We start from the raw sequence: 21,033 nt of genomic DNA on the forward strand, positions 1-21,033 counted from the left end.
CTTAATTGTATAATCTATGAACGGTACTAATGAATTCGTTGGGGCTGCTCTCGATGGATGTTTGGCAGCATCATCTGCAGTTTCATTTCCTGGTATTCCAGTATGGCCAGGTATCCAGCAGAAAATAACCTTTTGTTGATGCTCTCTCAGACGTATCAACTCTGTTCTGATGAGCGTTATTAGAGGGTGATTAGACGGAGAGTTGTTTTGCAAGGCTAATAAGGAACTCTGCGAGTCTGTGTATATTAAGCTCTTTTGAATTGACATATGGGAAATGTGTTCTATAGCAAGCTTTATGGCATATAATTCAGTAGTGTAACTACTGCACTCATTTGGGAGAGATAGAGAAATGATAGTATCGGGGAGTACTACTGCTGCGCCCGTTCCACTCTCAGACTTTGATCCATCCGTATAAATTTTAATGAAGTCGGGATAACATTGAGTATGCGCTATGTGTAGCTTTTTGATATTTATATCTGATAGGGAGTGTTTACCCCATTGTTGGAAATAATTGTCACAAGATGGCATGATGACAGACCATGGAGGGTTGGGGTCTATAGGATCTTGTAAGATTTTATTAAAGTGAATATCCCAATCTTCTGCTAGATGTTTTAGCCTAATACCAGCAGGCCGAACTGACTGTGGTTTGTTTCTATACAAGGTCGTAAAATGTGGATTATAAAGTATTGACCAATTAGGATGGGTCATTTGGCTTTGGATCTTGGTTGCATAGTTCAGCAGCAACATCTTTCTCCTGATATTTAGGGGAGGTTCATGAGCTTCAACATACAAACTTTGCACTGGAGATGTTCTGAACGCACCTAGTGCTGTTCTGAGAGCTGAATGTTGAATAGGGTTGAGGCGAGATAAAGCACTCTCCCTAGCCGAGTCAAAGACAGGTGCACCGTAGTCCAGTCGTGATCTGATTATGGTTCTATATAAGTGAAGCAGGCTGTAACGATCTGCTCCCCATGTTGTGGCTGATAAGACTCTGAGTATGTTTAGTTTTTTTTGACAAGTAGTCCGGAGATGTTCAATGTGCTTTTGGAAATTTAACTTATTGTCAAAAAACAATCCTAGTAGACGAATACAATTAGTTATGGGAAGCGGATGGTTATTCAAATGCAGCTCGGGGTCCGGATGCATATTGCGTCTGGAGCAGAAGTGAATGGCAGTAGATTTCTGGCTGGACAGTCTATAACCATTTTGTGTCATCCATGTCAGGATGCGATTCATTGATATTTGAAGTTGGCGTTCAATGTAATGCATGTTTTGAGAATGACAAGAAATTGAGAGATCATCTGCGAAAAGGTATGAGTCCACAGTTTTCGGAATGAGATCAGTTATATGATTCATTCTCATTGCAAACAAGGTAGCGCTGAGAACGGACCCTTGTGGAATTCCTTCTTCTTGGATAAAGATTTTAGAGAGGGTTCCCCGATAGTGAACTTGAAATGATCTCCGTTGAAGGAAATTTTGGATAAAATATGGTAAATTACCTCTCAGGCCAAGAGAATGAAGATCCTTTAAGATGCCAAAATGCCACGTAGTGTCAAATGCTTTCTCAACGTCAAGACAGACCATGACGAGATGTTCCTTTTTGATGAAAGCATTTCTGATATTTGACTCGGCTTTGATCATGAGATCTAGTGAGGATCGGTTTTTCCGGAAACCGAACTGGTTGTTATTTATCAAGTTTTGAGACTCAAGGAACCAAGTGAGACGGCAATGTATCATTTTCTCGAGAGTTTTGCTGAGACAGCTGGTAAGGGATATCGGTCTGTAATTTTGAGGAGCAGAATGATCTTTACTGGGTTTTGCAATCGGTAGTACATATGAATGACTCCAGGAGCTTGGGAGGGTATGTTCAGAAAAAATTCGATTATAAAATATGAGCAGCGAAGACAGTGATCTTTGATCTAGATTTCGGAGCATTACATAATATATCCCATCAGGGCCAGCAGCACTGTTTCTTGAGTTTGTAAGAGATTGCTGTAGTTCAAACATGGTAAATGGTTGATTATAGGATAAAGCAGAATTGTCAGTGTAATTCAGTCTGGTTTTCTCTGCAACTGTTTTGCGGTTTTGGAATGATTGTTCATAAGCATTACAGGAAGACAACTGAGAAAATACAATTCCCAGTGCATTTGATATTTCTGTGGGATTAGAGAGTTCTTGTCCATTCCAGTTTAGTAGCGGGGTGGATAGAGGTGGAAATTTATTGTTCAAACATTTTATTTTTCTCCAGATTAATCTGATATCGGTATTTTTATTAACTGATGTGGCGAATTTAATCCAAGTTTCTTTTCTTGCTTGGCGTCTGACATAGCGTGCTTTAGCTCTGAGCCATTTATAGTTAATAAGATTGGAGGTGGTAGGATATTTGCGGAAAAGATTCCATGCTTTGTTTTTCTCTTTTTTTGCATTATTGCAATCTTCATTCCACCAGTAATTTATTTTTCGTCTATTACTTGCTTGATATTGAGGAACTGCGACGGATGCAGCTGTCAGCATTTGATTTGTGATATGCTCAGTAACGCTATTGATGGAACCGGACTGAATGATATCGTTGTCAAATGAGATGTGCGATCTATATTTTGTCCAGTCAGCCTTTGAAAATTTCCATTTAATTGGACTTTCTGTTGGAACGGAATAGGATGTTTGAATTTTGCAGATTAACGGAAAGTGGTCACTGCTATAAGGATCACTTAGAGATATCCAATCTATACTTGGAAAAAGGATTGGGGAACAGATGGAAAGGTCTATGGCAGATGTTGAGCCCGTAGGGAGGTGCACATATGTAGGAGACCCAGTATTCAATAATGTTAAATTCTGCCTATCAATCAGCATTTCGATAAGCTTACCTCGTCTGTCTGAGGTGGGGGAACCCCATAATGGGTGATGTGCATTAAAGTCTCCTAGTAAACAAAACGGTGATGGTAACTGTATAACAAGATTTTCAAGTTCCTGGATAGTATATTGATGACTAGGCGGAAGATAAATGGAAACCAATGTTAGAGTAATACCATTAACAACACGGGTGGCAATGGCTTCTAAGGATGTTTGTAATGGAATACGTCTGGCGGGGATGCTTGAGTTCACGAGTATCGCTACTCCTCCATGAGGGTTATTGGAGTCAGCCCTGTCCTGTCTGAATACAGTGTAATTTTTGATTGAAACTGAGACCAGAGATGTCAAATTAGTTTCTTGTAAGCACATTGCAAGAGGATTATAGTGATGAATTAATTCGTGTATATCATCTAAGTTACTGCGAAGACCTCTACAATTCCATTGGATAACATGTTCCATTATTTGGTTTTGTAAGAGGAAGATGAATCTGTCTGCTTTTTATGTGTGGGTTGTTTGAAACGGTCGGATTTAGATTTTTCTTTCTTGGGAAAATTAGGGCGTCCTGAATCGTTTTTATCCTCCATATCTCCATCTGCATGCAATTCAAGAAAATCCTCTTGGTTTGGCATATCATCAGTATCCATGCTTGTTGGTTGTTTCACCTCCACAGGATCTGATTTATGCAATTTTTCTGTCATTGTACTGTGGGTTACGTTTTGAGTTGGAACTGTGAGTGGTGTATTATTACTTTGGTCCACTAACTGTGATTCAGATGTAGGTTGAGCTGTTAGTACTAATCGAGCCCACTCGGCGATCGATTTGTTGGGAGAGACTGACACTTCTGTCTGACATGCTACTGATTTGAAACTATGGGTAGCCGAAGCGTAAGTGGTTTTTGGAATACTTAATTTTACTTGTCTTCTAGCTTCTTGAAAAGATACTTTATTTTCAGTCTTGTATTTCTGTATTTTTTTTCCTAACTTCCAGAGATCGCAATCTTTGGAGTAAGCTGGGTGATTGCCCTTGCAATTGGGACACTGTGGAGTTTGAGCCTTGCATTCCGATTGAGTATGAGTTTTGCAACCGCAGTTTGGACATGTTGAATCTCCACGGCATGCTGTCTGGGAATGGCCAAATTTCTGACATTTGTAGCATCTCAGAGGGTTTGGGATAAAGGGCCGAACACGACAGTTTAAATAGCCTGCGCCTGCTTTCACTGAGGATGGTAGGTTCGGTGAACTAAAGGTTAAAATTATGCTACGTGTTGGGACTAAGGTGCCGTCTTTTCGTATCATAATTCTCTTGGCCTGAGTGACATTTTGATCCTTTAGTTCCTGGATTATTTCTTCCTCGGAAACGTTCAATAGGTCCCATTCACTGATCACTCCCTTGGAAGAATTCAGGGTGTTATGTGGAGTGACTTGAATTGGAATTCCACTTAAAGATGTAAGTTTTAACAGGAGGTCGGAGTGTCTCGGGTGAGAGGTCTCTATTAGCAAGTCGCCAGACTGAAGACGTTTCACCATTTTTGGAGATGCTGCTGCATTTACAAGGCATCGTTGTATGATGAAAGGAGAGAGCTTGCTGACAGGTTGTGAAGACAGAGAATGAATAATCAGGAAAGCTGGAGATTCCTGTTTGTTTGCATCCTTTTTTTGTCTTTTCGACAATGAGAAGTCATGATCAGTTTCGTGGCTGTCATGTTGAGAGCTCTTTGGCTCTAATCGTGGGAAATCATGAGTGTCCATTTTTACTCCTTTTAGCCCTGGGAGAAGGTCTTTCTTCTCCCAGATTACCGGCCCCGCCACGTGGAGGCAGGAGCGGTGCCACCAGTGACCAAGCGGTTATTAAGGTTAGTAGAGTGTGAGTATTTAATATAAATACAAAAAAAGAAAGGTAGATTCCCTTTCTGGGTTCTTACGTAAGACTTTTTAAGTGAAGAACCGCTTTAAGTGAACAAAACAGAAGAAAATCGCACAACAAAAAATAGAACTATATCACTTTCAAAGATCACTTTATGAGTCGCAGAGAAAAATCGCTTGTCACTATCGCTTGGCACTCGGGGCCTAATCACCCGCATCACACAAACAATACAGCTATTATTGAAAGTGAGTACAACATAAAAATTACATTTTTAAATAACGTCCTATGTTCGATATCAAACGAAACATACACATTGAGAATAAAGTATACGTTCTACTTCTGGCAATTTTCAAGTTGACTAGTGCAAGCACTCTTGGAGTGATGATAATGTGGGTAAGACGGCGGTAGGCTTGTTGATAGAAATGCAGAAAAGATGCAGATGATATTATTATTTAGACCATTTGAGAATGGGGCACTGTTTGACGAACCGGTTGAACATGCTTGTGGGCGGCCCTGCACAGGGACAAAGAGGTGGTAGAGATAATCACCTCGTTGTCCCTGATGGCAAAAGGTAGCTGCTAGGCTGCATCTGGGATACTGGATACAGATTTGGAAACTTCATTTTAAGAAGGGAGTAGATTTGTTTGGAAAAGGTGTAAAAAGGAATATTAGCTAGGAGACACAAAAGGATATTCTTACCAAGGAAGACTGGGGTTCTGTAAATTGCAATATCAGTAATTTAGACACCTACAGGGTAATTTGTAGTATATAAAACTTTAAAAGGGATAAGTAAACTATATTCCTCAGGTTTATTTGGCATAATTCCAACAATTATATCCTTTGAGATATCACCTGTTGTCAGAAGATTTTGTATAATAAATGGATTAATGGTATAACCCTGTTAATGGCACTGTGCTGCTTTCTTCAATATTTTCAACAATACCTGGAGGAAAAAATCCAACTTTATGAAAACAGTTTTTGATCCTTCAGAAATTAAATCTCAAGCACTAGCCATCATATGCACTATATCTAATAAATAATTTTTTTTTTTTGCTATGTGCTTAGCTTGAGCATTATCGTTTTCTTCAATTTCTACAATAATGCTGCAAGCACTGCACTCCTGTACAATGTTTTAAAAACCTTTATGATTCCTTGATCAAAGGGTTATACTATAGATGCTATATTTGCTGGAAAAGATGTTTTACATTCAATTGCACTTTTGGCCAAGCAATGCAGTTATATAAGGTAAGTGAATTTTTTTTATTGACTTGCAATGATTCTCTGTCTCATTCCTAAACAGTTAATGAAAATTTGTGATGTTATCTATGCATCTTTGTTGTTTTTTTTTATTCAGTTGGCAGAGTTTTTTTTTTTTTTTCAGACAGGGCAATTAAACACCAGCAAGAGCACAAGGCCTAACAGCAAATGTTGTCACTTTCTTGATTTTCTGAATACAGAGATGTTTATTTTGTTTATCGTTTTCTTGCATTTGTAAAGCATCTCAGAAGTGCTTCTTACACAAGTTCACTCTTTCCACATCTATTTATTTTTCTGTCCAGCTTTTCATTTTAAATTATTCCTAATTCATGCAATTTTCTATTCTTTAAAAGTTTACACAAAAGAGGCTGTGAGTTTTAATGCAACTGCCCTCTGGCTATACTTAGGTAAGACATCACAAACACTTAGCCACAATTTCTTTTTCCTCAAACTTAACTCTGCATTTTTCTGGAACATTTGGGGAAACAAGCAAAAAAAGAAAGTTCAACTTCTTGACTGATGTCAACTGAAAACTGAACTGAGCTCTAGCCTATTCATGGAAAGAAGACAGTACCTAAACACAGCATAATGCACGAGTATCACTTAATCACTCACAGGAGAGAATTAAGATGTTCAGATAGAGCAATTAAACAAAAGCAAGAGCACCAGCAGTGGAGTGAATGTCACATTTATGACATCAATAGTGATCAGAGGTTATCTTAGAAGGCAGAATTGTTCCAACCACAGCTAACAACAAAGCCTGTCATTCTCTTGATTTTTCACCCTGGTTTTTTTTTGCAGGCTCTTGCTGTTTTTTGTGAAGATTACAGACATGTGACAGGGATTAGGAGTTAGTTAAGACACTGCTTTCACCTCGCAAGGGACAAGGTTGTAAACATTTATAACAATAAATAATAGTATGATTACATAAAACGGTCAGAATTACATTTATAATAATGTAAATGGTTTCAGACTTTCAATATAAGTGGCTGATAACAATAACCAACATTCACTGTATTAAAAACAGTAAGGGGCACTCAAGGCTGAACCCTGTGGAATTCCACTCATCATGATAAGCAGTGGCAATTTGTAACCATTCTTTATTACCACTTAATCACCCATTTATCCATAGCAGTAACTTGCCTCTAATGTCGCATTACTTCAATTTATACAATTTTACATATAGTATATTATCAAAGGCTTTACTGAAATTTAAATATATATGATGTCAAAATTTTTCTTTGCATCCAGTTTCTTTGTGACAACCTCATAGTAGTTAATCATACTGGTCAGACATGATCCATCTTTAACAAATCCACATTCTGATTGCCCTACTCCTCTCCTATTAAAGTTACCTTCCATTAATTCTTTAACTATTAGTTAATTATTTTCTCTGGCATAGAGGGCAAATTTACAGATCGATACTTGCCCATTTCACCCTACATTTGCATATTGCCAACCATCTGTAAGGAACCTCTGAATCATGGATGTTCTCATTATTATAGTTAAAGGTTTACCTTTTTTGCAGCTTCTTTAAAGCTAACTGGACAGATTCCAACAGCCCCAGATGCTCTGTTGTTGTTATTTGGTTTTTAGGAGCATTAGCAACTAAGGCCATACTGTTCCGAGGATATGCAGTAGTCATTCCCTGACCTTTCCACATCCTCCGTATTTGGTGGTCACAGGCTCGAACCCCAGGCTAATCAAGAAGCGTGTGCTACACACTGCTGCTCCTGCCCACCTGGCCAGATGCTCTGTTTACTTTTAGCTGTGGCAGCTTTTCTCTCATCTTCCTTTTGTTATTATAAAAAATCATTTAATTCCTAATCTGTATTTGACAGATTTCTACTAACCCTCTCTCTAAAAATGTGTCAATGTAGATACAAAATATTTATTTAGTTTATCAGCAATGTGTAAGAATCATCAATAGTTATGCCATTTATATCAAGTGGACCAAAATATTCGTCCCTTTCCTTCTAGTGTTAACATACACAAATAATTCCTTTCTACTTTTTTTGCATTCTTAGCCAAAGGCTTCTCATAATCTGCCTTAGCTTACCTCCCCACCATGTGGTTCATCTGACATCCACTTTGGCCTAAACCTTGAACAATATCTCTTAGTTGGCACAAAACATTTAATCGCTTAATAGTGACCTCTATTATACTTACCTCTCTAAACACTTCCCACACTTCCAATTTGGCACATAACTTTATAGCAACATTAGTTGATCCTACTGAAAAGAGTTTAAAAAATGCCTGAGCTCCTTATAAAATCATCTTTGTGAAAACAAAATCCATTCCCTTTACCCTTGACAGTAGTTATTTCTTTGAATAAATCCCATATCAATATACTGTGATCATTGCCACATAAAGGTTCCTTTACTTGAAGATCCTTAATACAATGAATCACTGCTCTCTAACTTGTTGATGTAGAAAGCAATCATCCAGCAAATCAAAAAAAAATGTTCTGGTACTGAATGAGCTGCCAATGCACCAGTTCCAATCAATATCCAGAAAGGTAAAAAATCTGCCAAGATTTGCTGGCTGACTATTTGTCAGTATAGTTGTTCATCATACTTATCACAGTCACTTGGCCTATAATAGACTCCAACTATCATTTATGTTTTCCCAGTGTTCATGTCACACCAGGCTGATTCAATATTACACTGGCAACCTATGTCTGTGGTTGTGCTGTTTTAGTGTATTTGCTTCTTAACCAAATTTTCTCTTTACTGTCATTTGGTCAATAACATAACTACTCTCATTCTTGTTTTTCCAGTGTTTATGTCAGACTGACTCAACATTACTTTGACCTTTGTCTACTGGTTGTACTGTTTTAGAATTTGTGTGCTCTGTGATCAAAAGCATAACTCCTCCTAACTCTTGTTGTGTCTGTCAATTCCATACACATTATAACTGCCATATTCAAATTCTGCACCCCTAGTCCCAGAGTGATATGTTTCTGTTATGCCTATAATATTGGCATTTCATGACTTAACCAATACTCAACTCATCAGTGTACAAGCAAGTAAATATGCCTGGTAAATTGATCCATTCTGCAGTTTGATTTTAAATCTGTTATTATGTTATAAACTTAGTAAATATGAAACCTGTTAGTTGAAAATAATAAAGAGCTCTTTATTATTCAACTGACAGCACAGTATTTCCAAATAATTTTTAAAAATAAATGCCATCAGATATGCATCCAAAGTTTAAGTTTAAATGATAATAGGATTTCTAGTTTCATTAAGTATTATATTTTTACATAACATACATTCATTCCAATATACAAAAGAGAAAAGAGTAACAGAAGACTATTTCTCTTCTACTTACATTTGAATGTGCATCTACTGTCCACTTCTACCATCTGATCATTGCATATACAGCCAAGCAAGTAAGAACACTGAGAATTGATATCCACCATTTTAGAGCACTGTTCTGAACTCTCACAAGATTCATACAGCCTTGTTACTTAAAGGAAAAATAAATTAATAATGTAAACAATAATCATACATAACAAATATAACACAAAACAATCAAAAGTCTGGCTTGGGAACACATTTCATTTTCTTTCATTGATCATCTTTTTATATTACATGATGCTTTGCACTCTTGTTGCATTTCTGTAATCAAGTATAACATGGAATATACTATTTTGTACATTTAATATTGTAAATATGGGATATGTTCCAAGCAGATCAAAATATATAAAAAAAATTATTTTAATTAATAATACACCCATATTAAATAATCATCAAAATCTGTTATACTTAATGAGTGCTAAGGTCACTGGTTGTACTGTTTTAGCATTTGTGACCTTTTTTCACTATTTTTCTCCATGTAATCCTCTTTCCTATTAGATCTAAGACTGTAGCTAATAGAAGCCCACTTCTCTAATGCTTGCTTGACATCATTAATCCCCCCACTTCCTTTGAAAAGAAGGACCTCTAGTCCTATTACCATTCAATTTTGCTTTGAATATCTGCTTAATTTCATTTCTCCATCTTTTCTATGCACCAATACCATCTTTAGCTTGCCTGGATTGCTTTTTCAAGATGTTCTTATTCCTTATTTGTGATAAGGAAATAGGAATATCTTGGGAAGGGGGGGGTTAATGACTTGCTTCTACTTTTATCTATTAGTTCAATTAATTTACTTAAAGCTCCCATTTCAAAAGATTCTAATTCTCAATCAACCCTTTACTTCCTCTCAGTTCTATAAATTAAAACAGATTTAAAAAATGTGTTATAAGCAGTGTGTTATTTTGTCTTTTGGCTAATTTCTATTTTTCTCCAAATGAATGTTTAACTGATTTATCTACACTCCTACTTTACTTATTCTGTTGTTTATTTTTATATGTCTATTCTTCCAGATCCATTAAAGACTGCTCTTAAACATACAGAATTACTAATTTTCTAACTTTGGTTCTTTATTCTATACTGAATAATTTTCCTTGTCTCTCTCCCAACCTTCATAACTTTTATTTTTCAATTCCTATTATTAGTTCACACTCTCCCTATATATATTTATATATCTTGTTCAAATTTTCAATCGTTAATAAAATACTTTTTATTCATCCACTCAAGTTCAAATAAATTTTTTTAAACTTGTAGTGGATGACACTTGATGTTAATACAGTTTTTTCAAATATTAATTCATTAATTAAATTTAATTAATTAATTTTAGTTTTATATGGGAGAAAAAAATTTCTCTTATATAAGATATTTAGCAGGATATAAATTTAGGAATAAAATTGAAATCAACAGGCAGTAGCTCAATCGATAAAATGCAAGGATTTCAGTATTTTTCACGTGAAGAATGAGAGTTCAATTCTTGCGAAAATCAATAATTTTTTGATAAATTTTTGTTATTCATCCACTCAAGTTCAAATACATTTTTTTTAAACTTGTAGTGGATGACACTTGATGTTAATACAGTTTTTTTTCAAATATTAATTCATTAATTAAATTTAATTAATTAATTTTAGTTTTATATGGGAGAAAAAAATTTCTCTTATATAAGATATTTAGCAGGATATAAATTTAGGAATAAATACCATCAGTGGCGAAGCGTGTAGATCGCTGGAAAAAAATTTCTTTTTCAGATTCTTTTTTCATTCTGGGTTCTAGTTTGAGTCAAGGAGGGAACAAAATGGAAAATGAAACATGTGAATAAAAATAATAGTCCAACACCATATATAGAAAGGAAAATGGAAAATTGCAAGGAAATTCGCTTTCTATTTTGCCACTTAATATTGTGATTCTGTCATATGTATATACATATTTATATTAATTGTAATTATTTAATAAAAAGTAACTAAAATAAAAATTTTTATTTGTTGACCTAAGTAGGAATTGACTTAATTTTTTTTTTTTTATATTACTTGTTATAACTAATTTCTATGCCAAATTATTTACAAGCTTAAACCAGAAATTCTTGAAGATCATGCAATTTGTAGGTGGTAGATGACTTTCATCAACTGGTGAAATACCACCACTTTACTTATTGGAGGCTTGAAGTGGTGAAACCCATGTTTAGTCTCTAGAGCAAAGTTTCCGGCACCCCCCCCCTCCCCCATACTTTTCCTTCAACCCATGCACGGTACTAAGTACTATAGGTTTTGATACCTTTCATGTTTGGGGTTTTCATAAAAAAAAAAAAAAAAGCTGTGATTTAACAGCACAATATCATATAACAGTGATTCCATTTTAACATCACCTATCCTAACTTTTTCATTAATTTGCAGTCTGTCCACCATAAGAAGACCAAGATTTACATAAGATGTTACAGCATATGTATAAAAAGAGGAAAGCAGCCTTTTGTGTTACTGTTTACTATGTGAAAAAGAGTAAAGTCTATGCTGCTGCAAGACAAATCTTTAACAGTTTGCTGTTTTTGCTCAAAATAACCATAGCTTACTATGTTTATTATTACAGCTTACCATCACTTTCAAGTTCTCAAACAGGTAACGTGACCTCCACATTCAAGACAAACCCTCATTAGCACAATTACAAGATTTTAAGAAAGGAGATCTCTGTGCCAAATCATGAACTGGATGTCCTAGAGTCTGATCTGAAGCTGTTGCATAGACAGCTGAATCTATTGAATTGGCTACTTATAGTGCACATATGGCTTCTCACTGTTGTTGCCTGGAGCACTAACCTTCCCTAACAGTGTTATTTGTGTTTACATGCATGATATCCCTACAAAATCACAAAAGTGCAATCACAAAAAAAGAACAGATAAACCTAAATACATAATCTTTGCCAAATGTGAGCTAAATAAAATGGAAAAGAACCATCTTGGTTGACAAATCTGTTCTGGACTAAAATAAAATCACCTACATCAGTGTCAGAAAGTTCCTCCCCATTTCAAAAGATAACTGTGTGGTATAGATTTACTACTTCATTTACTGTCAGGCCATTTAGTTTTTTTTTTTTTTAAAGCTCACTGTGATGGAAATCACAACCATTGCAGAATGTCATAAAAAATCCCTCTCAGATAAGTTTATACCACGTTTAAGAGAGCACCAATACCTACAAGGTAGTCTTCATGCATAATGCAGCCCTGCTACATATCGCTCAACCAGTTCATACTGTGTGAAACATTTGCGCATGATAAAATAATCAATGGGGATTTCACCAATCTTAAGCCACTGCATTTACTGGACTTGACTCTTAGATTTTTGGCTATGGAGTATTTGAAAAGTCATGTGTACAGAGATAAACCTGTTTATTTAAGATCTTTAAAGAATAACATTCAACATAGGTTTCAGCCATTTCTATATACTAGCTGCAGGTTAGTATGAATCATGTTACACCTCATCTACTTAAAAATCGATGAGGTGGAACAACATAACATCTTTGATATACTGTATAACAGAAATTTCTCTGAAAACCTTTTGTATTATACTAAAACCTTAACCCTCTCGTGGTGAACATTGGAACTATTTTTATTTCTCAAAAAACTCCATTAAATTTTATGCCTGACTGTGGAAATTTTTTTTTTCCCTGAAGCATCATGTTACAGGTTTTATTTTTTAAAAATTGTTAAGAATTTTATAGTTGCATCAGGTCCTATGTATACCCTTGTATCTTCAAGTAGCTGGTTAAGAAATTTTTTTTTTTTTTTTTATAAATGCTCATTCCATGTAAAAGTGACTCACTTTATGCTGAAATACGAGGGGACATCAAAAAGTTTGTACCCCAATCTAGATAAAACATCAGTAGGAAGATGCCGTTTTTAATATAAGTTGTCTACATATTCAATAACTAACATGTAAAATTTCATTCCGTAGATGATCTTACGCCAGAGGTGGAGCCCGGAATCTGAAAGAAGGACGCTATGGTTGACAAAGTGGAGTATCAAGCAGTGATCAAGTTCCCGCATTTGCAAGGCAAGAAAGCTCAGGAAATTGACAAAGAAATGAAAGCGGTGTATAGACAGAATTGTCCATCCTATGACACTGTAAAAAAGTGGAAATGGGAGTTCCAGTGCAATTGTACAAGTGTCTTTGACGAGCCAAGAGAAGGAAGGCCATCAACATCTACAGATGGTGAGAAGGTTGGAAAGGTTGAGCAGCTGGTGCTGAGTGATAGGCATGTGACAATTCATTTCATTGCAAATGCAGTGGGAATTAATTATGGGTCTGCCCACAGCATTTTACATGACCATCTGCACATGTCTAAGGTGCAGATGGGTTCCAAAATTGCTGACTCCTTTGCAGAAGCAATGTCGAATGCAATGTTCTCGCCAACTGCTGGATTTGAGTAATGGGGATGTTGAGAATGTTTTTGATCAGTTTGTGACAAATGATGAATGCTGGGTGTACCAGTATGATCTGGACACTAAAGACATGTCAAAGCAGTGGAAGCACACCCCCTCCCCACCTCCCAAAAAGGCAAAAGCCACTCAATCTGTGAAGAATGTGATGTTGTCCATGTTTCTGGACAGAAAAGGGGTTATCCTGACAGATTATCTACCTAGTGGTTCCACACTTACTGGAGAATACTACAGAAATCTTTTGAAAAAGTTACACAATGCATTGAAGGTGAAAAGGCATGGAATGTTAACCAAAGGTGTCCATCTTCTGTCAGACAATACACCGGCTCACACGGCCGTTGCCACCTCCAACATTGTTGCCCAGTGCGGCTTCGAACTACTGCAGCACCCATACCATGCTCCTGACCTAGCACCATTAGACTTCGTTTCGAAAAACGAAGAAACCATTGCTACTTTGAGATGCCACTTTGATTTGTCTCAGGAACTCATCAATGAAGTGGAATCGTGGATTTGGTAAAAAGTGTGTGTGGTCTTTATGATCAAGGCATTAAATAACTAATCCATCAATAATACATAGCCAAATCTGAATTAACAGAATGTTAGCATCGTTTTAAGTTATATCTCATATTGTGAATACCTTCACAACGAGTTGCCATGATATTGCACTACCTACTTCAAATAAGTAACGCTTCACCTGAGGAGAAGACTAATGTTACTTATTCTCAGATGGATACCACCACCCATATGGCACCATTTCAGGGCTATTTGGCCCTTCTTCGGTGGGTGGGTAGGTACCCGAGTGATGCAATGATGGCAAAACAGTTATGAAGTATAACTCCACAATATGAGAGATGCCTGATGGATACCACCACCCATATGGCACCATTTCAGGGCTATTTGGCCCTTCTTCGGTGGGTGGGTAGGTACCCGAGTGATGCAATGATGGCAAAACAGTTATGAAGTATAACTCCACAATATGAGAGATGCCTGATGGTGTATGATGTATTTAGACTATAAAGCATTTAGGGCATAAGCCTCAAGCTATGGAAAAGTCTAGACTATGTATAAGTATAGTGCGAAAGTATCAATAATACATAGCCAAATCTGAATGAACAGAATATCAGCAAAGCGGCATCGTTTTAAGTTATATCTCATATTGTGAATACCTTCACAATAACTCTTTGTGGAGTTATACTTCATAACTGTTTTGCCACCATTGCATCACTTGGGTACCTACCCACCCACCGAAGAAGGGCCAAATAGCCCTGAAATGGTGCCGTATGGGTGGTGGTATCCATCTGAGAATAAGTAACATTAGTCTTCTCCTCGGGTGAAATGTTACTTATTCGAAGTAGTACAATAATGGCAACTTGTTGTGAAGGTATTCACAATATGAGATATAACTTAAAACGATCCCGCTTTGCTAATATTCTGTTCATTCAGATTTGGCTATGTATTATTGATGCTTTCGCACTATACTTATACATAGTCTAGACTATTCCATAGCTTGAGGCTTACGCCCTAAACACTTTATATATAACTAATCCTAGATGGGAGAAATGTGTTACTATACAGGGAGAGTACATAGAAAAGGATTTAAGTTCCTGTGAAGTTTCACTTTTCTAGGGTTATTATTTTTAGGTAAGGGTATGAACTTTCTGATACCCCTTTGTAATGCATTTATGATTAAAAATGCATGGCATTACTGAAATAAAATGGTAACAGATTTTTATCTTTATCGCAAAATTTTAATCAAATGCCTCTATAGAAGAATTGTCATTTCCTACCATTCTATTTAAATCTCTAACCATTGCTATTCATTCTTTGTCGTTAGTTTCAACTACTTTTTCTAACATATTAAAGAATTATTTCGCCCTTTTTGAGCCTTCAATTGAACTAAAGACAAATTTTATTAACAAACATTAAATAAACAAATATTTATATTTCATAACAGTTATAATTAGAAACTTTTTTTATGAGTAACTCACCTGCATATAATTTGCAAATCTAAGTTTTCATATAAAAGAGTTAAAAAAAAAAAAAAAAAAGCGGAACAGCCAAGAAAATGGGATACCATTAAAAATTGCTACTTATCCTGAAATGCACTTCAGTCAAGTGTGTCAATTTAAAACTACCCACTGGAGATAGAAACTAACAAAGATAAAAGAAACAAAAGTAATTTTAAAACACAGTAGCAATAAAAACTAATCTTTTAGTTCTCTTGCTATTGTGCTTTAAAAAAGGTGAAAGAAAGATAAAAAATAAATAAAATAAAATAAACAAAGATAAACAAATTACTTTCATTTCTATGCCTAGTTATGGGTAGTTTTAAACTGTGACACTTAGCTCCAGGATAAGCAGAAATTTTTAATGATACCTCTTTCATATAAAAACTTTGATAAGCAGATTACTAAGGTGAGTTATTCTTAAAATGAAATTTCAAAATATCTCTCTTATTATATCTGTATAACTGGAGTCTTCCTATAACTTTCCATATTATATATTTAATAAAATTACACAAGCAGACATAGTTACAGTAGTTTTGTAAATTTTCTGATCAGTATGAATTGAAGGAGAATTAATGCACAGAATGATGATGAATTTACTGTAAACTCTGCTATTTGTACACATTTAGAGCAAAAAAAAAAAAAAAAGTTCTTCCCATAGAGTTTCCTAGTGTTCCAAAGTGTTTGCATTTATAAAATAATAGTTCACTATATTTTAATTTAAATATAATAAAAAGCAGATAGATAAGCAAGTTAGTGCAAAGCATCATTTTAGTTTGTAGTATATCACCAAAGTAGGTGAAATGACAGTTTTTATTACATCTCATATTGTGAATGCCTTCATAATGAGTTGCCTTGTATTGCACTAGCTCAAATAAGCAATGTTTCACCAGTAAAGAAGACTAATGTTACTTATTCTCAACGAATACCACCAACCAGATGGCACCATTTCAAAGCTTGTTGGCCTCTCATCAGTGGGCAGGCAGGTACTATAGGTAGTTTTATATGTGTAATCACTAACTCTTGTGGAACCAGTGCATCCTGTCTTAAGGAATACCACTGTGTGGCCTGATATGCAATTGTGAGCTCTGGCATTGAGTTGGGCAGCTGAGAGTTTTTTGGTGGATCCCCATTTTAATTCTTTCGAGAGCATCCACCCTACTCTCAGGCTCTCATAAATGCCCATCAGAACACTGAGTTGACATTAATTTCTTCATGCACCCTACACTGAACACATGCGCGCGCACACACACACTTAAGCCGTATTATGTACTGTTCCAGAAAATCCACAAACATTGCACATGTAGCACATTTGATTAAGCCATTATTTGTTGGAGAACTGCTTCTCCCCTTCAGTCCTTCTTCAAACCATAACATTCCCACTACTTTAAGCTTATTGCATTGCTTCTCTAGTCTGGGGCATGGTTTCCACTTAAATTCTATTTAATTTGACAATAATACACTAAGCTAATATATGCCTAAATGCAATTATATGTATTATGCTCTCAAGTTTACATTATATGTTATGCTATACCATCACATTTGAAGAGTTTTAAATTAATGATAGCCTTACTAAAAGCAAAATAAAATTTTTAGCTAAAAACAGAAAAATATATGCCAACCTACATGATTAGAACATTTGAGCTACTTATTTACCACAATTAAAACTCTACTAATTAATTCCACTACCATGCACTATACTACTAGTTATGTGCTACAATATTTGCACCAAATAAAGGGTTATGAATATTAAGTCATAATTTACAAAATCTCTAGCTAATAAAAGTAAGTTAACAAAAATGACTAAGACTATTAAACTGTTTACTGAATACAATTTAATATGTTAATTAAGTCAAAAAGACAGCAAAATTGTCCAAAAAACTTATCCATTCCAAAGAGCTCAAAATTCTTCATCTGCGCAGTTCATAACCTTAAACCAATCTATCAGTTTTATTTAGTACAGACCTGTTTAGATATTTATTATTCAATGCTCCTTGGCATTGCAAAAATAATTTGTACAAAGGTAATGTTACAAAATAAACATTTTTTTTTGGAGGACCCATGATATGCACTATATTAATAAATGCTGTACTACTCATCAAATACCAGCTATATTGCAATCACAATCTTGCATCATATGCCACCACTACTACAGTGTTAATGTCTCCTGTCACCACCAGTCTAAAAATAACTCTTTCCACTTCCAATGGGATTTTCTCTGTTGCACAGTACCTCATTATAATCAGTTGGCAATGGATTTTCCAAGAAACATAACTCTATACATAACTAAAGAATAATTCATAATTTATATGTTAAGGTGTTGAAAAATGTCAAATATATTATTAATTATTTTTTTCCTCATTTACCTCAGCATATACTGAAAGTTAAAATGTTCTTAAAATTTCTGAGATCCAATCTATTGAAGTCTATATATGTTAATATATTAATATAGGAAGCTTAATAACGTATGGACCAATTTTGTTTTTATTTTTACCTCACCTTACCTATCCATCCTACCTCCATTTCTGTTGCCCCAAATTGTACATAATCACAGTACACACAAAATTTATCACCAATGGTTGTTACTACGTAGTCCAAATCCAATTTCAAATTTCTAATTCATATTTCTGTAGTTCAATTTCATTTGCCAATATCATATTATTTATATGATATATGCCAATATCATATATTTATTATCACAGTAGTGTGACATATGCTCCAATACTTGTCAGTGGGGCTGTCTATAGAACATGGATTTGTGAATTAGTTTAAATGAAATGTCCTGTGAAAGAAAAATTAACTACCTCAAGGAGAAAACCCTGTACATCTATATGAGATTATTTAACTTCAGCTATCAGTGAAAAAGCTTTTAAGAAATTTCTTTAGTCATTGACAGGATCTAAACTAAACCCAGATCTTTTCAAATGCGTGACAAGCAACAAAACCACTATATTATCATAAAAGTAAAAAAATTTATATTAATAAAAAAAATAATCAAACACTTAATATTTCAATGCTTTATTACCCACAACCTGAGGAATAAATGAATTAATTTATTTTAAAGAATCCTTGTTGCCATCAATATTTAGGTTGTTAAATTTTACTTCAAAAAAATAAAAATGAAAAATAAGTACTTACATATTTTATAACATTTTCTTTTCTTGTCATACTGAGATGTAAGTAAAATATAACCAGGTTGGCAAATACAAGTATTGCCACATATAGAATTTGGATCATAAGCTTGGCACTGTTTGTTATACTTGCAAAACTGACCTAATTCTCCTTTGTAGGTAAAAAAAAAAAAGAAAAAGAAATTGTGTATATTAGAGAGTACAATGCATACACTTTATTCAGAAATTAAAGTCTATCACACTGGAAGTATGCATATTTAATATCAGTATATTAAATTTTAATATTTTGTATACAAGGAACAAAAAAAAAAAATATATATATATATATATATATATATAGCCACTCCCCGATTAACGTAAGGGTTGTGTTCCGTGGAATGTTATGCAAGTCAAAATTTCCCTAAATAAGCATTTAAGGAAATTCCACGATCACAACTATGCGTGCTGAATTTGATAGAAGCAAAAAGGAAATATTTGACAAACACATAAATAGAATTATTCAATTTTTTTTTATCTTGTGTGCATGAAAAATGACAAAAGTGCACAAAATTACAAAAATTTCAAAATAATAAAACTACAAAAAGAGAGAGGAGACAGGCATAACGTCAGCAAGTTTTACCTTTCGAGCATCATTGCCAGAATCAACATCTCCAGCTGATAAGCACACTGCTTATATCATTAATATGATTGATTTGGAGAAATCCAACACATCACAAAATTTCTCTGCAGAATTGGCACTGGTGACTTCACCGCATACTTTAATGTTTTGGAAACCAGCATGATGCTTGAACCTATTAAACCACCCATCGCTTGCCATGATCTTGGCTTGGGGTTTGCCGTACTTATCGTTATCTTCATAAATACTTCTTGCTTGATGGCCATTAGATTCAAGGGCACTTGCTTTTGAATCTGATTTTCCATCCATATTATTAATAGCTTTTCCATCTTTGATATAGCACCTGAACGCTGTTTTGTGATCACTGTTGGGGTGGACTGGCCCTGGTGTGAAATGCATTGATCCTTTAAACATGTTCTTTTATATGTTCACTGTCCCTTAAAATAGTATTCACTGTTGAAGCAGTGAGACCTAATTACAATAGATGACAAACTTCGTCCTGCTTAGTACTTCTTAATTAATCATCTTCATTTCTAAATCAATTTTGTTTCGTTTTGTTTCCTAGCATCGCCAGCACTTTCACTTTCCATTGGCCAATTTCCCTTCATCATTGTAATAAGTAAATAGGAATGAAGAGAAGATTCTGAAAATTTATTTATGTTTTTTATGATTGAAGATTTCAGTAAAGGGGGAGCACATTTCACCATAATAACGTAAAAAACAACGCAATTCCAGTTACCGGGATTATTGCAAATGCAATATCAAGTTTACTACCTGTTTATAATTAGATGCACTAACAGAAAAGTTCAATAAACCAGAAAGTGCAAATTGTTTTATGGTAGTGACCTCCAGAAATGTATTTTAGAAAAATATCATAAATGCGTTCAAAATTGATTTTTTATAACGGAACATATGATAACAATGAAAGTGTAGCGAAAATTCCATCATAAAAATTACCTTTTAGAGAGATAAATAGCTTAGTTATATAGTGAAAATTTCAACTTCCGAGGTCTTGGAACGAATTACCAAAAAAAAAAAAACAACGTGTTACGGGTTCACATTATGATATTTTCATGATACCTCCATTTATTCCTACGGGATGCAAAATATGTTTCCACAATTTTTTTTAAGTTTGCACCGGCTGGCAAAAACTTACGTCAAGTCGAATTTCCATAAGTCAAGTATTATGTAAGTTGGGGAGTGGCTGTATACATATTGTAAAAATTGTGTATTATTGTTACAGGTTATTATCTAGCTGTTTAGCTAATGGAGGTGAGCTATATATATATATATATGCACGTAAAGAAATAATTATTGCTTCACACTGATCTTAAAACATTCCTACACATACAGGTAGTTACAAAAAGAGCTGCAATTCAAAAACCTACATAGTACAATCACTTCTTGCTTATATGACAGTAACAACCCACCTGGACATACTTGCCACCAACATCAAGTAGGTGTGGCTGGACACAACAGGTTTTCAATGAGACTGAGGCCCAGGTGCTTAACTGGTTAGTCTAACATT

The 21,033-nt window shown here is 34.9% G+C and overlaps 1 protein-coding gene across 1 annotated transcript in view; it reads right to left on the reverse strand.

Annotated features, from left to right (window-relative positions):
- Window positions 1-21,033, reverse strand: part of LOC150086797 (uncharacterized) — a 66,650-nt gene that overhangs the window by 35,193 nt on the left and 10,424 nt on the right. The window contains exons 2-3 of the mRNA XM_090371583.1: window positions 18,897-19,040; window positions 9,304-9,441 (exon numbers count right to left, since the gene is read on the reverse strand). Of these exons, the coding sequence (XP_090227709.1) occupies window positions 9,304-9,441; window positions 18,897-19,040 (282 nt within the window). The remainder of the gene's footprint in view (window positions 1-9,303; window positions 9,442-18,896; window positions 19,041-21,033) is intronic.

This window comes from Mastigoproctus giganteus, chromosome 4 (genome assembly GCF_048544385.1).
Source record: "Mastigoproctus giganteus isolate SK-2022 chromosome 4, ASM4854438v1, whole genome shotgun sequence".
NCBI classification, from domain to species: Eukaryota; Metazoa; Arthropoda; class Arachnida; order Uropygi; family Thelyphonidae; genus Mastigoproctus; species Mastigoproctus giganteus.